Raw genomic sequence first — 14,970 nt, 5'->3', positions numbered from 1 at the left:
AGATTTTGCTAAATTGATGCCAAATTAACTTGCAAAAGTAGTTCAAAACTGTGTACACAAGATGATGCAAATTGAATTTTATTAAAAAGAAACCTATGGTAATGTAACTTGTAAGGATGAAATTGTAAAGTCTTAAAGTTTAATAGTTGAAGAAAAAAGAAAAAAATATTTAAATGAATAAGCGAGTCCACATAATATTTTGTGCGATGGTCTATAATGAAATGCCCCCTTTTTTTTAGTTATTTCTACTAGTCATCTACCTAGTTGTACTACATTGTTGGTATGATTCGAGTCAATTTATAATGTAAAAGAAAGAAATAATTGCATTATGGATATATTTTCATGTATCATATATATTTTTTAGATTGAGAAATGAAGAGTTGTTTATGCTTTATAAAATAAATTAAAAAAATATAAATTGATAAATAAAAAAACTAATTGTTAACTCTAGTTTATATACTAAAGTGAGAAGTTAATCTACCTTTTTACTTTATCTTAGAGATCAATTGTTGTTGCTAATAACAAAAGGTTTTTTTGTCTCCATAAAAACATCATACATAAACAACTAATTTACATAAAATATAAGAGGAAAACAAAATTAGAGACAAATTAAACTAATCTCTTTGAAGTATCATGAAACTAAAAAAAAATTATAAATAGATTAATCAATATTTAAAAAATAAATATAAAAAAATCATTTTAAAAAAATAAGATGAAATTAATTAATATTTAAATAGAAAAAAATAATGCAAGGAAAAAAAAAAAAAAAAGGCTAGACACTTATAGGTTTGACAAGCTAGCCCATGCATTTGGCCTCAAATCAAAAAGTAAAGTCATGCTTGGTAATTTTTTTTCTTAGCATTGGATGTTGTCTGCTCTAGTGTTTTTAATAATTTGGTGATACATCTTCTTTTGCTTAGCTTTTCTATTACTTCTAGTGATTAAAAAATCAAGGTCCAAGCTTTTGGATCCTTAAAACTTAATTTTTAGCTTGTTTTTCACCTAAAAATACCTTAAAAGCATATTAGAAACCTTGGAAAAACCAATGCCCACCCTCAAAACACCATCCAACCACTCCAAAAAGTAAAAGTAAAAATAAAAATAAAAATTTGACATGTTTATAGGAACCACTATCTCTATTGAACTTCTATTGAGAAGATGAATCCATTGACACAAATATTAATTTTTTTTGTGGAAAAAATGTGGTCATCTGATCGTTTTGCCTCTCCTCAAAATCTTTAAGCAACTTTCTTCTCCTATCTCAATACCTGGAACTAAAAAAAGTGAAGATAATGATATTTGCTACTGAAATGTGAATATCTCAAACAATGGGGACCAAATGATAGAAAATTTAAAATTTTAAGGATCAAACTAAAATATCTTGCACTCATATCTAAATAGAGCATTTGTTTTTGTTCTTTGTCAAATAAAGTCTTTATTCTTTTAATTTCTATTTCAATTCTAATTAAATTCTGAATACTCAAAATCAAAACCAAATCCATTCTTGAATATCCCAAACATTATTCTCAAACATGAGAGGTAATTCATATTGAAAAAGTCCCATAAAAAAAAAAACCATGATATTGTAAACTTCAATGATGAGATTATAACACTTAAAAATTCAATGACCAAAATTAAAAAAAAAAAGGAAGAGAAAAATGTCATGTTTATATGAACAAGTGAATTCAGAGTAGGCTGTGTTAAAAATAAAAATGATTCACCCATTTGTTTTAGTTATTTCTATAATATAATAAAATGAGAAAAGAAATAATGTAGTGAGATTATCAAATAATGACAATTTCTTTGCTCATGTTAACACATAAATCATGAAAGGCTTAAAGCCTATTCATTTTTATTGATCCTAAAAAAAGGCCATTTCACTGGAGCCAACTCTTATTAATTTAGTTAATTAAACTAGTTTTATCATAGTTTTTAGCCCTGATTCGGTGGTCGGCTTGGTCCAAAGCCCGGATTCCTGGTTTTGACCAGGTCAATTCTTTTTTTTTTTTTTAAATCAAAACGTCGTTTTAGTAAAAAAAAGTCAACAGGTTACAATCGAGTTTTTGACCAGGTCTTGCCAGGTCAACTGGATCGTCGGGTCAATCCACCGGGTTTTTCCTTCCCATGTTTTTTCTTCAACCTAACCCGGTTCCAACCCTAGGTCGGCCGAGTCACAGGTCAACCCGCCAGGCTGGGTTTTAAAATTATGAGTTTTATTGATTGCACCATGTTACGGGTTGCTATTTTAATTTATAAATATGTTGAAAGAGTAGATGGACAAAAATGATAGTCTTTTCAATTTTAAATTTTTTATCAAAAAAATGAAAATTTAGTGTATATTTATGATCTTTTTATGTTATGTACATAGAAAGTTCATCTCCGTACACATTAATATCAAATTAATTTTATTATAAAATTAAAATAACACACTTTTAATAAAAAAGATCTTTGTTTTACTTCAAGAAATTGTCTAGACATCCTTTGTCGGTTAACTAGTTTTTCTTCTTATGAATTTTTATCAATTTCCTTTTTAGTTAAAAATCCCTTTCCTTTTTTTTTTTTTATGTATTTCTTTCTTTTCTTACAAGTACCTTTTTTTTTTATTCATGGCATGAATTTTAAATAAAAATTTATTATGATTTGAAAAGCAAGTTTTAATAAAAAAAAAAGTAAAAGAATTATATCTTGATGTTTTTTATGTGATCGTATGTAAAACTACATGAATAATTAATTTTTAAAAAATGCATAAAATAAAAAAATAAAAAATGGAATATATATATATATATATATATATATAGTATATTAACACTACTGTAAAAACGTTATTACTTTATTTGAAAAGTGTGATATCATTGTATAATTTTTAAAATAGCATTTATGATTATTTTATTCAAATAGAATTCTATTTTTAAATATCAAAAGATAAAATAACTTTAAAAAAATTAGGTGTGCCTGGGATAGAAAGGACGAGCTAGATGCTCATGGGCTTAAAAGGCTAGAATTGTATGTCTAAGTTTGAAAGGATGGGCTAGGCGCGCCAAGTATAGGAAGGTCGAGCCTGCATATTTGGCCTTAAAAATACATAGCCTAGAAGGTAAGCAATTCCTTATCATAAATGGATAACATCCCTAACCTTAAGAACTTTACTAAGGTAAGAGATAGGTCTACCATCCTATATAAAAAATGCTTCTATTTCAATCCTAGATGCATCATATTCCATAATAAAAAGGCTTAGAAAAATTAGGTAGATTTAAGATTGGTGGACTAGTGACATCTTTCTTTAATCCCTTCCTCACATATATCTTTTACTAACTTATATTAAACAAACCCTCCCTTCTTAACTAGTCTCGTTAACGGGCCAATTATAGTTCTATACCCCTTTATAAATCTTTTGTAATATCTTGTTAGTCTTAAAAATCCTCTTAAAAATTTAAGATTACAAGGGCTCGTCTATCTAACCATTGCTTCTGCCTTACTAGGATTAACTTTAACCTTATCTCCAAAAATTATATGCCTTAAATATACAATTTTCTTAGTGGAAAACTTGCATTTAGATTTTTTAGCATAGAGCTCTGTTTAGCTAAGGTTTATAAGACTATCTTTAGATGTTTTATAGGTTTTTCAAAATTAAAACTATAGACCAAGATATCTTAAAGAAAAACTAATATAAACTTTCTTTGATAGGGTTTAAGTACTTCATTCATCAAGTCCTAAAACATTGAGGGTGCATTAGTCAGCACAAAAGGCATCACTACAAACTTACAATACCTTTTATATGTTTTGAAAAAAGTCTTAAGGATGTCTTCTGACTTCATCCTAATCTAGTTGTAACCAAACCTTAAATCCAGCTTAGAAAGATAATGTGAACCACAAATCTTGTCCAGTAGCTCCTCCATTACAGGTATAAAAGAACCCATATTTAATAATCTATTTGTTAGGATCCCTATAATCAACATATATTTTCCAAGAGCCATTTGACTTCTTACAAAAAAAAACTAGCAAGAAAAATTGATTCTGGCTAAGCCTAATGGTGCCTAACTCCAGCAATTCTTGAACTATCTTTTCTATCTTAAACTTTTGATAATAAAGGTACTTATAGGGTCAAACACTAATGAGAGGTGTTTGTTTTGTAAGTTTATTGCGTGATAATGGTTTTTTTTTTAGAGTAAACTTGTAGGTTCCTTAAAAACCTTCTTAAAATTCTTTAATAAATCTTGAATTTACTTAAGGATCTTTGTAAGATTCTAGTCCCAGCTTCCATTCCCTATATTTATAATAGTAGACCATTAGCTTTTCTTTTCAACTCCTATAAAAGGCTAGACCTGTTATCAATATAGACTCTTTGACTCCCAAGTCTTTAAGTTGAATCTAAAGCCTATTAAATTGGATATCTATAGTTAATTAAGCAAAGTCCCATATAATAGGGTCCAATTCTTTGAACAATTGAATTTCAAGAATCAGGTCACACCTATTAAGCCAAACTAGTAGAGCCCATGACTGGAACTAGATTCTTTAGGCCTCGAAGTTTAGCCTTGAACAATAACTCTTACTAAAAAATTTAGTGACAATAGAAATTTCATCCCCAATGAAGTTATGTGTACTTCGAGTGTCAACCAACACTATGATTATTTAGTTGTTAATGGTTGCCTTAACCCTTACAGTTCTAGGATTTGGGCTCCTTAACATAGTGTAGATGAAAATTTCTACCTCATTAGCATTAAAATTTTCTAAACTAATTAGATCCTTTATATTTGCAGAATCCTATTCCTCTTGATCCTCTTATGTCTCTTCAATCATAAATAGTTTTAGACCACCACACTTATTACCTGAACTTTATTTTCCATTACACTTAAATCAAAGCCCTTTATCTTCTCTCTCTTTTTTTTTTTTTCTCTCAACTAGGTTTGGGATAATATCTAGACTGATTGACTTTTCTTAGAGGCAATCTTAGCTTGACTCAATTAGACTACTCGACTTCGGCCTCAACTTGTATTAAGCTTTCAACTTTGATGCAATACCAAGAGGTGCTCCTCTTGCATCCTAGCTAAACCATATGCTACCATGGATTTTAAAGGTTCAACATTCAAATCCTTAATTTAATTTTCTCCTTAAGGCCTCATAAAAAAAACAACTTAATATATGGTTGTTTAACAATTCTTGAACTCTGATTGATATAACTTCAATATGCATTTTATAATTTTTTATTGTTGAAGCCCGCTTCAAATTAATTAAGACTTTCATGGGATTATCATAAGATAAGGTCCCAAACATAGTATGGAAAGCCTTGACAAAAGTTTCCCTACTAGTAATTATCCTTGATTCCTCCATCTCTTGAAACCAAGCGAAGGCCTTGACTTCTATATGAAAACTAGTTATAAACAAATAGTTCTGATGGTTTGTATTATGGTAGTTGAAACAACAATTGGCCTTATGGATTCACTCTGTAGGTCTTCCTCGTTTAATTGGAAAAAAACCTAGTTTTATTGGTCTGAGCAACAATTGTTGTTCTGTATGAGGCTTAAACTCCTACTGACCGTGTCCATTGACCAATGTAATATGGATTTTAAGAGTGGACTCAATTGATATATTTCCTCGTATTTTGGCTATATGATCCACCTTAGATGAAATCTAGTGCAACAATTATATCAACTCCTCCAGCACCTTCTGATGTGCTTGTTGCTAATACTACCACTCCTTTTGTTGATTTTTCATATTTGCCATAGTTTATAAGAGCTGCAACATTCGAGTTTCATTAGCCATGAATCATAGTTTTGGTACCAAACTTGTAACAAGTTTTTAGTTGAATTTGTGTAAATTTGATTATTGTAATTTTGGGCTGTAATTTTTCTGTGAAATAGTTGTAATTCAAGAAAAATTGGACTTCATTGAGGACTTAATTGAATGAAAAAAAATACTTTAATTATAAGGATGAAAGGATATAACTGAAAAATAAAAGTAACTTGGTGACCAAGTGATTAGGCCTCCTAAGAACTAATATCTTAAACCTTCCATATCTAATTTATTTGCATGGTTCGGTTTAAATAGAAATGATCATAACTTATTTGAAATTCAAACCACAATCCAGTTTAGCTAGCCAAGCCAAATATTTTCTAGACCATTACAAAGTGACCAAGCTTTTCAAATAGCTTTTCGTGTCGAAAAGTATGCCAATAATTTTTTTTTTATTTTTTTAAAATTATTTTTGATATCAACACATCAAAACGATCCAAAAAGTACAAACTGCACTCAATTTTAACAAAAAAAAATTTGAAATTTTCCGAAAAGCAGGTTCAATCGTATTGCCAAACATGCACAAAATGTTGGCGTTTCTGGACAACAACTTCCCACCCAAAACCACGCGTCTTCACCTGGTCAACTCGAAAATCCCAGTCTTTGAATTTGGAAATAAAAGCAGCTAAGTTCTAGACTCCTTCGCCACCCTTGCATATTCCACTCATCTCCATCTCCTGGCTTTCCAAATATAGGATTAGGGATTTGCAACCTCTTACATGCAAGGAGAGGGAAGAGAGCAACTTGATTTTTTTAAATCATTGGAAATCATGATGATCAGAAGAACAGAACGATACAAGGTGAGGTTTGTAAATAATTTGATATTAGAAGGAGTTTATTGAGATTGGTGGAAGAACGAGACTAACATCCTTTGTTGTTCCAGTGGGCAATGGTGAATGGTCTCCTACACCCCTGAATACCTACTTGATGGCAATATAAAGATCAACGTATAAGGGGAAGGTTTTTACTTAGAAATCGGTGCGCTACTTGAAAATGAGGAAGCTATTATGCCCGACCACGCTAAGAAAGAACAGGGAAAGCCATCTTGGGACGCGCCTCAACTCAAGCTATTCACAAGAGTTTGTCTTTGTATTTTAAAAAAAATTTAAAATTTTTATTTTTATTTACTTCAATTTAATATTTTCAAATCATTTTACTACGTTAATATCAAAAATAATTTTTAAAAAATAAAATAAATATTATTTTACTGTATTTTTAAATAAAAAATACTTTAAAAAATAATCTCAATCACACTCTCAAACAAACAAGCTCAGTAAAAACAAGGGACTCGTTCTCCCAGTTCTGAAATTGCTGAATGTTTGCTGCCATATATGAAGAAACTAAAACTTGGCTGGTCTTAATATAATTCTAACCATTTATTAAAAAAGAAAGAAAATCAACGTCAGGCTTGTATAAGGCTAAAACACAACCAGAAACCCAAATGAACACCTTGCACAACGATTTCACATGTATTTGGTTTTACTTGGAAGATAAAAATGGGATCATTATAGATAAAATAAACCTAAAAGCATGAAGATGCTGATAAGAAATAAAAGATGAATGCAGAGACTACTAACGATATCCAAGACACTCTATGCTCATGCACATTGGTTTTTTTATTTATCTTAACTACTAGGGTTCAGATTCTCAAGATAAAATTCATGAAATTTCCAATTGCTAACGGATTGAGATAGCAGCAGAGTGACAATGAGATGAATAACGTATCTTATCTGATCATACAAGTCACAAAGACGATGCTTCCGACAGCAAAACAATTTAACAAAAAGTATCTGGAAGCTTTGAAAAATATTAGACTACAGCTTGTTCAAACATCGTTTCTTCCAAATTTCCTTTCAAATCAAGTCAAAAGCATACATCCCCTGTCATTTGAAGGTAAGTTTCCACCATGCAATCATGCACCACTTGCATATAAACGGGTCCACTCCTTAGCTGCAGAGTTCAAAAATATCAGAACCAAACCAACACAGCTGTCAGTGCTGTTTATTGTAAAGCTTGTGAGGAAAGTAAATTCCATGGAAACTGGTGTGAACTTAATAATTGATATATATATATATATTACCTGTCTCAACAGCTTCTGCTTCATTCGTTTTCCAATGCTTTGCGATGTTCTCAGAAAGTGGATCATCAGGGTTTGGTGCACTAAGAAGTGCTTGGATGCTATCAAACCCAACATTAGAAAATTAAATACTCTCATGTATAACACAAGCTTCAACATGGGATTGATCTCAATAACAAGTTTCACAATATAAAACAGCAGCTCATAGTACCTCAAAAGCACAGTTCGTATCTGAAGAGCAGGACTCCATTTGTCTTTCAGAATGTCAAGGCATATCCTTCCAAGCTACATTAAAAGCTTACAGAGTTGGAGGAAAGAAACATCAAATGTTAAGCCTAAAAAAGAGGGAAGAAAAGGTAAGAGAGCCTACCTTATCGATGTTAGGATGGTATATTTTGGTCAGAAATCGAACCTGTAACAGAGTAATTATGAGAAAAATAGCAAAGACAATGCAGGAGCAAACTATGATAAACAAGGAATGGCGGAGAACTCCTGGCATAAAATACATTCTCAAGAATGTGAATCAGGGAAAGATCACATACATAGAGCATCCCAGCTTGCATGAACCACAAGCAGCACCAAATGACCAATTTTGTAAATTAGACCATGTTAGGATATGCAGACAATATTAGAAGGCTAAGATTACATGATTTGTATGATTCAAGGTGAATTCAAAACTGCACCACTAACCATAACCAATTCGTTTACATCAACTAGGTTAAGATGCTAGATAAACATTTACAGCTACAGGTATAAAGATACTTGGCTTGTTTCAACAAATTATTGTCCACGTAGGATGTCACTCAGGTCTGAATTCTCTCAATTAATTAATTGGATGACCATGGTTGTTTCCAGCTCATTTCCATTTTTGGGTTTCAAAAGGGCCAAAACACTCCTAGTAACAAGCTCAAGCAAATCTCTCATAACATATTTATTACAAATCCACACGCTATCATTCAGCTTAAATGGATAAAGAAATGGCATGGACCACTTAATAAGTTCTCCCAACACTATGCTTATTCAACCCAGAATGTTGTCTTCCAAGTCTAACCACCCTGATCTGTAATTTTAAGAATCTACTTTGTTGACATGCACCTGGGATCATTGGGTGTACAAGCTATAACCCTTACCATAAACTTAGAGAACCAGTTAAAAGAAAACAAATAGAAAAAGATGAGGTATCGTGATTGATTAAGAACCAAAAACTAAGAAATGCATTAAACCATATACTAATATAAGCAAATTCAGTATTATGAAAAACAATTGTGATTCAAAAAAAAAATCCACAAGACCAAGAACCAAGCATTTTAAACCTTTAGCAAAAAATTCTCAATTATTTGTAATTCATCATCCAATGTAACATAAAAAGTGAGATTTTGAAAAAGCACCACAATGGAAAACACCAACTTGTGGTACCTTCGGTGCAGCCATTGGATATTCTTCAGGCAGAAATAATTCCAGCTTGAAAACCCCTCCTAAACAAAGAACAAAACCAAGGCACCCATCAAAACAGACAAACACAAAAAGCTGGAAAGAAAAGAGATTAACATAATATCAAGGAAAATAATTTTTTCTTTCCAGAACGCTATTAACAGTTTAGTGTCCTAAGCAAATAGCAAAATTAAACAAATCTCCAACTGCAGTCATCCCCTTCACAATAATTTACCTCAAACTCAACCCTATAAGATTCTGAACAAACAGTTACTTCACGTTAAAGTAAAATTCTCAAAAACATACATGGGGCACCTCTAATCCAACCTACCATTCTGCAGTATCATAAATGGTAGCTTAACTATTCCTGGAAGTTCTAAGCACTGGAGAAAAGTAATTGATGGCCTTGAAAGGAAATGCAACTGTGCTTTCTTTGAACATGACAAGAACTTTTCTGTTTTAATAACTCAGACAATGCTTTAGATACTGATGCTTAAAATGCTGAATGAAAGTAATACCCCAAACAGTAGCTGGCATCCAAGCACACCAAGTAATGAGACAGCTAAAATTATCCATTGCATAAAAACTAAGTTGTTGAACCAAATCAGTACAATTGCCCATTCATGTCCCAATAAGCAGTAGGCAATAAGCAGTTGTTAACAGCCAACACCTGTCTCCACTCTTACAAGGATCTTCACATATATGACCTCGGTAGCACACCAATGCTCATGAAGTAATGGTTAATGTAATACTCCTAAAAAACAAGATGACTGTTCAAACATTATTTCACACAAGCCAGATCACAGCACATTAAAGTCTATCCCCCATACTGTGGATTTCCACGCCACATGATGTAATTGAAGATTTTCAGTTCCCCTGACCTTGTTTACATTGTTATCCAACAACATGCTGCACAGTTCATACAGAATAGAAAAAATGCGAGTTATACTCGTAAATAACTGTAGCTGCTGTATACTACAGCAAGATATATGATTATTTAATTTTGCTAGCAATAGATTGAACTAAATAGTAATCAATGACGTGAACCTAAAAGCTTATTTAATTTTTTCACAGAACATCTGCAACATTTACATCAACTTGCAATATGTAATACAAAATTTGCCTCAAATCACCGATCAGCTTTCATTATCACCAAGCACAAGCATTACTGTATGCACAAAGGCAAATACGGAAAAGGCATGATAAGCTATTTTCCAGTTTCTGGTGTGCTCTCTTAATCAATTATTTTTATCCATGGCATTGAAATTGCCAGATCTTGTTTAGTTTATTTATGCTGCAAATAGTAATTACAAAAGAAAACGCAATAATAAAGGAACAATATGATTACAAAATTCCCATTTAGCGCACATAAATTATTGACAATCCCTTAAAGAGAAAAGAGTCCAAGCATTCATAACACTACGTGTTGGGGTTAAACCCTACAACCACTCTAGCATTAAGATGACCAGCATCATTCAGTTCTGCATAAAAAGCTATTGGATTAACAAATTAAAGCTGGAGGAGACTTAAAGCACAAAATCCCCAAAGAAAGACACGAGAGTTCAGGTGCTCTAGTGATACTGCTATCAATCTCAAACAACATTACAAATTTACTCTCACAAATGAAATAAGAAGCTAACACACTAAAGGGAAAAAGAATTTAAAGCATGATGCTCAAGATAAAATCGAAGTTTCGAATGCTAATTTATTTATAGAGTACAAATAACTAAAAAAAAAATATTAAGCTAAAATACCTTCATAAGGAGATTGTGTTGGGCCAAGAATCATGACATTGAAATATCGCATATTATCCTCCGATGGGGAAGCACTAATTCCAGGAGCTGCAGGCGGTATCAATAAATCACAAAATTAACAAACTAAATCCCATAAATAAATTTCACATTTCCTTTTCCAAAATTACTATTTGAAGAAAACAAAATTAACATAAAAACACCATTACATAGCAATAATATTAAAAAGAAAAAGAGTCAACTTCCCACCTGGTTCGCTGAGGAGACGTTGAGTTTCCTGTTAGATCACAATTATAAATAAAATCACCAAAGTTATCAGAAGTCAAAATTACGAAAAGAAAAGGAAAATCTCTGAAAAATAGAGTAATAATTAAGTAATTGGAAATTAGGGAAATCAGATTCCGTTGTGGAACAGAGAGAAAGCGATGGATCGGGAAAATTGAGAAGTGAGATCGAGGACGAACCTTGATGATTCTACGAGGGAGATTACTGCTGGCCATTTTGTTCTCGAGGTCGATTGCAAACCACGCTACTTTTCTTAAGGGTTTTTTAGAGCGAGAGAGAAGAGCTGTCCTTTCGCTTTTTTGCTTATTCTCTCACGGAACACGATACGTTGGAACTATTTTAAGGCCTTGTTTGGTAGATGGCTTGCTTCTCGGGAGAGGGGGCTTTTTATAACAAGCCATTCCACATTTTTCTTTTGAAAATGTGTTTTACAAGTATGTTTGTGAAATGTTTTTTCTTTAAAGTTTAGGGTATAATTGAGATATAGCGGTTTAAAATATTTTTTTATATTAAAATATTTTTTTTTTATTTTTAAAAATTATTTTTAACATCAAAATAACATATATATATATATATAATTTATTTTAAACAAAAATAAAAATTAAAAATTAAAAAAAAAAACATGATTTATACTATATTTTTAAAAACATTCTTAATCAAAAACTATTAAAACACACATTAAAACTATGAGATTAATTTTTTTTTTAAAAAAAAAAAACTGTACTCATCAACTCGTAGTGAGTTTTTAAATACATTTATTAAAAATTTAAACTTTATTTGTGTTAGTTAATTTTCTTCACCTCATCATACTCTACCTACATTAATGGGCTCTATAACAATATAGATTGTTGTAGTTCTTGAGAATATTGGAATTATAAGTGCTTTACGAGTCATTGCTCACCATCTCCCAACAAATAATATTTTAGTCAACATTCAGACTATATAGTCCCAAGCTTTCAATTATTCAGTCATTCAATAGTCATAATATTAGTTTAATAACCGTTAGTGTATCTATTGATTCATCTTCGACCTTAAAAATCACTCTCACAAAACCTTTTAAGGAATTGATTTTTTCTCTCTTATCATCAAATAATCTGTTTAATATTATGATTGTGATTACTTTTTAAAATATATTTTTATTTGAAAGTATATCAAAATAATATTATTTTTATTTTTTAAAATTTATTTTTAATATCATCACATTAAAAAGATTTGAAAACACTAAAAAACCAATAATTTGAAGCAAAAAAAAACTAAAAAAAATAAATTTAAAAAAAAAACGTTTTTAAAACACAAAAACAAACGGGCTCAAGGATTTGAAGCCTATGTGTATTGGTTTGACTCAAGCCCAACCCATCTTGATTCTTTGGGTCAAAAGACAGCCTGACAGACTTTCTTTTCTTTCCTTTTTATTATGCGAGTTGGACCTAACCCAACCATACGAGTTGGATTTAAGTCCAACCGATATAACTTGGTCACTAGCCCAATCTAGTGACCTTGTTATGTCATTTGCAGAACATGAATCATTTTGTATTCTACATATTATTCAATAACATCTATTAAAAGGTAAGAAATTAAAGGATTATCTGTCTGGATAGGGTGTTGCTAGCAGGTGGTGTTACCTTCATAGTGTGGTGGTCGATGAGGGAGCTACTGGTGGTCTACTATAGGGCTGTTTGGGTTGCTGCACTAGAGGAGGAAAAACAATTGTGGAAGTTGTAAGAAGGGGTGTTGTTTGATGGTTTAGGTGAAAAATGAAAGGGGTTGGTTCTTTGTGTAGGTTCTTACCCTTTCTTTCTTCTTTCTACTATTTTCTCTCCATACTCGACCATCCTTCTTATTTTTTTTTTCCTGATCAAAGCTTTTAAATTTGTCTTTAATGGCCAAAACTTTACCTTTGGTGTTTCACGCTCGTGACTCATTTTATTTTCACTCAGCCTCATATCCTCACCATTATTTTATAACAAGGCTTGTTCTGCTTTTTTCAACTTCAATTGATCTCCATACAATTGTCTAGGTGACAATGGTGCAAACATGTATGTTTTCCCATCCGTTTCCAATGTATACCAATTTTTAAAATTATAATGCTTGGCTTTCCTATCAAATTAACAAGGTCTCCCTAACAATAAATATGTAATATGCATAGGAACAACATCACACGAAACCTCGCCCCTACATCTCCTTAACTTCTCCACACTTATTTAACCATTAAAGCTTATACAGTGTAACATGCTTAATAGTAGTCAAGTTCAACTTTCTAACTAAAGTTATGCTCGCAATATAAGTATAACTACCATTATCAATAATCAAACTACATACCTTATTTTTGATGTGGCATCTAGTATGAAATATATTCTTTCTTTGTTACTTAATATCTTTTTCACTAACTTGAATATTCAAAGATTTCATTACAACAATGAATTCACCATTCACAACATATTCAAGTCTTGATATATTTTCATATTTAGATTCATCACTAATTGATTCTACTTTTCCATCATTTCTTAAAATCATAATCCTTTTATTTGTACACTTTAATGCCTAATGCCTAAGTTCTTAACACTTAAAACACTTAATCTCTCGCTTATCCTTCTACTAAACATTATTTTTCCCTTTTCCATTATCACCGCAACTGTTTTTTTAACATACGAGGGTTTGACAACTTTAGGTGTTATTATTGGCTTTATTTATACATTACCCTCTTCCTTGAAATTTGACTTCCAACATTGAAAGGATCTCAAATAACCACTTGGTCTTACAATACCTTTTTTTTCCAACTATTTTTCTACTTTTATAGCCATGTACACCATATCTTCCATTTCTAAATAATGTTGTAATTCAACCACATTAGCAATATCATTATTTAAACCATTTAAAAATCTAGCCACTGTGGCTTTCCTTTCTCCAGAAGCATTAACTCTAATCATAGTTATTTTCATCTTCTTAAAATACTTATCAATACTTTTAAAACCCTAAGATAAAGATTGCAATTTATTATAAACTTTTCTATAGTAATGATTAGAGACAACCTTTTTCTTATGATTACTTCTATCTCCTCCCATATGTCAATGAGTCGTTCTCCATTACACCTCTTACCTATAATAAGTTGATCCCACCAAATAATAATATAATTATGGACAACCTTTTTCTTATGATTACTTCTATCTCCTCCCATGTGTCAATGAGTCGTTCTCCATTACACCTCTTACCTATAATAAGTTGATCCCACCAAATAATAATATAATCAGTGATTCAACTACAACAAGTTTTTAAATTTTTTCCTTTGAATATCAATGGCAATCAAATATAAATTTTATATTCTTTCCCCAATCCAAACATGCATCTGATCATTCTTTTCCTAAAATACTGGAAATTTAATTTTATGATACTCAAATTACGATCTAAACCATTGTGATAATCAAAATCCTTTTCTTGGATGAAAACAACCAACAAACTTTGTCTTTGGTCGTGTCTCATATAAGAGATTTTTATGTGTATGAGATTTTCTTTCATGATTAACTACATCCTCCTCCTTATCATTATAATCATTAGAGTTTTTAGCTACACTTTCATCTAGAAAAGAAAGTCCTTATCTAGTAGACCTTTTAACCTCATTTCCTTTGCGACTAGGAATAT

General features: G+C 31.2%; 1 protein-coding gene across 1 annotated transcript; it reads right to left on the bottom strand.

The window, feature by feature from the left end:
* Positions 1 to 7,434: 7,434 nt before the first annotated feature.
* On the bottom strand, positions 7,435 to 11,702 carry LOC118038412 (ubiquitin-conjugating enzyme E2 35). The gene is made up of 8 exons (XM_035044760.1): positions 11,514 to 11,702; positions 11,299 to 11,326; positions 11,053 to 11,139; positions 9,284 to 9,342; positions 8,238 to 8,279; positions 8,079 to 8,152; positions 7,871 to 7,968; positions 7,435 to 7,740 (listed from the first exon to the last, which is right to left on the bottom strand). The coding sequence occupies exons 1-8, from the start codon at positions 11,547 to 11,549 to the stop codon at positions 7,703 to 7,705; spliced, it is 462 nt and encodes a 153-aa protein (XP_034900651.1). The 5' UTR covers positions 11,550 to 11,702; the 3' UTR covers positions 7,435 to 7,702.
* Between the last annotated feature and the right edge of the window lie 3,268 nt (positions 11,703 to 14,970).

The sequence above is a fragment of the Populus alba genome, chromosome 11, assembly GCF_005239225.2.
Source record: "Populus alba chromosome 11, ASM523922v2, whole genome shotgun sequence".
Lineage (NCBI taxonomy): Eukaryota > Viridiplantae > Streptophyta > Magnoliopsida > Malpighiales > Salicaceae > Populus > Populus alba.
This window is presented reverse-complemented; position numbering and strand designations above follow the sequence as displayed.

Excerpts from the sequence above, each read along its gene's own strand:
- LOC118038412 (XM_035044760.1), bottom strand. The coding sequence starts at position 11,549 with ATGGCCAGCAGTAATCTCCCTCGTAGAATCATCAAG. Across the intron at positions 11,327-11,513 it reads TCCCTCGTAGAATCATCAAG|GAAACTCAACGTCTCCTCAG; the intron begins GTTCGTCCTCGA and ends GTGATCTAACAG. Across the intron at positions 9,343-11,052 it reads AACACAATCTCCTTATGAAG|GAGGGGTTTTCAAGCTGGAA; the intron begins GTATTTTAGCTT and ends TTCTTTGTTTAG.